The sequence below is a fragment of the Priapulus caudatus genome, unplaced genomic scaffold (genome assembly GCF_000485595.1).
Source record: "Priapulus caudatus unplaced genomic scaffold, Priapulus_caudatus-5.0.1 Scaffold284, whole genome shotgun sequence".
NCBI classification, from domain to species: Eukaryota; Metazoa; Priapulida; class Priapulimorpha; order Priapulimorphida; family Priapulidae; genus Priapulus; species Priapulus caudatus.
The window spans coordinates 170,777-172,655 of record NW_014577345.1 but is presented as its reverse complement, the minus strand read 5'-3'; the positions used below and the strand labels follow the sequence as shown (position 1 = coordinate 172,655).

The window sequence follows — 1,879 nt, the reverse complement described above, 5'->3', positions numbered from 1 at the left end:
GTCATTGGTCACGCTCACTCCCCTGCTCATCTCCCCCCCCTCTCCACTCTTCGCCGTCCGCAAAAACACGAACACGACAAGTATTCAGGTGAAGACGGGGAAGGTCTATGGCATTCCGTTCCTAGTGTTCCCGCCTTGCGCTGACATCTCTGTGGCCTGTCCCTATTAACCTCGCCTTAAATAATCCCCATAGATCTCCCCATCAGCCACAGTTCACCAACAATACCTCATCATTAGGCCAGCAGCAGCAGAGGCTCCACACACACACTGCCATTAGCTGGCTGCCATCATACTGGGTTTATTCCGTATGAGGTGCTGTTAGCTGGCTGCCATCATGGCTGCGTCACCACCGTCTATACGGTGAGTCACCGCTTGCAGTGTAATTAACTAACGAGAGCTTCAGCTGGGCTTCTCTGTGCCGACGTGATTACGTGGATGGTCTGTATCACTGTGGCTCGGGAAGTTTTTCGTAGACAGCTGACGAGAAATTCACTGCCGACCTTTGACAAGAAAAACCTGGTTTTTTACGACACAGAAATGCGAAGCTTCATTTGTGCCCCCGGCTAACCAACTGTCCTTTCTCGGAGTGTTTTTAGCAGATGCTTAAGTGGTTGCTCGTGTGCTGCTGAGTAGTCATGCTCAGAAACCTCAGGCAGGCCCTGGAAAGGCTTGTAAATGTAATCTATAACTAAATAACTATCTCTGTGCCTCAGTGAAAAAAATACACGGGGGCTCGGGGCGATTTAGCCCCCGAAATGCCAAAAAGAGCCCCCGTAAATTTGCATAGAGTTCAATGCAAACCAAATTTTAGAGTGCTATTTTCATGCACGCGAGCTTGAAAAGTAGCCCCCGAAAAATAAGTTATATTTTTTTCCCTGCTGTGCCTGTCTGTTGGTGTGAGAAGAGGTTTCCAGAGGAGGCAATTTTTAACTGCAGTGTGTCGGGTGCATGGTTCGGGGGGGGGGGTTAGGGGAAGTGGAGGTGCGGAAACGTGGACATAGTTTTCTGTCTTCTTGAGCTGATAACGTACGTAGGAGTTTCGTCCTTCGTCTGCGGTTTATGGTGCGCACGTGCCCGTGAGGGTGTCGTGTGGCATACTTGCGTGATGCGTAATAATACGTCTTACGTTTGTTTTCTGTGGTCTCGTGCTTGTGTACACTTGCCGATATGTTTCGGCATCGGAGTCCATTGCAGTGACTCATCATGTGTGCGTCGGTGCGCGCGTGTGTGTCTGGGTGCCTGGGTGTGTGCGTGCGTGCATGTGTGTCTGTGTGTGTGCGTGTGCGTGTCTGTGTTGGTGCATGTTTGCATATTTTGCGTCTGTGTGCGGACGTGCGTGGCTCCCCGTATGTGTGCGTGCGTGTATGCGTGCGTGCGTGCGTGTATGCGTGCGTGTATGCGTGGATCCTACCTCGTGCAGTCTATCTAACGCGTGTGTCTAACCATCTCTCCGTTCTCTGTGCGTGTGTTGGTACCAGGCTGCCCTGCTCGTTCGTCACGCACGCACTGCTGGGATCTTACCTCGTACAGTCGGAGATAGGAGACTACGACCCGGACGAACATAACGATGAGTACATGTCGGACTTCCGCTTTGCTCCCAGCCAGACGAGGGAGCTCGAGGAGAAGGTTGCAGAGCTGCACAAAACCCACAAGTAAGAACCGACGCACGCGCGCGGGGAGAGCGACGCGCGATGGGGCCAGGATGGAGGAAGGGCGCGGGGAGGGGTGTGACGGAGAGGAAGGGCGTGGAGGGGTGTGACGGAGAGGAAGGGCGCGTGGAGGGGTGTGACGGAGAGGAAGGGCGCGTGGAGGGGTGTGACGGAGAGGAAGGGCGCGTGGAGGGGTGTGACGGAGAGGAAGGGTGCGTGGAGGGGTGTGA

General features: G+C 54.0%; 1 protein-coding gene across 1 annotated transcript in view; it reads left to right on the top strand.

Annotated features, from left to right (window-relative positions):
* Window positions 1-1,879, top strand: part of LOC106808530 (protein 4.1 homolog) — a 69,709-nt gene that overhangs the window by 32,105 nt on the left and 35,725 nt on the right. The window contains 1 exon segment of the mRNA XM_014811287.1: window positions 1,479-1,652. Within this exon segment, the coding sequence (XP_014666773.1) occupies window positions 1,479-1,652 (174 nt within the window).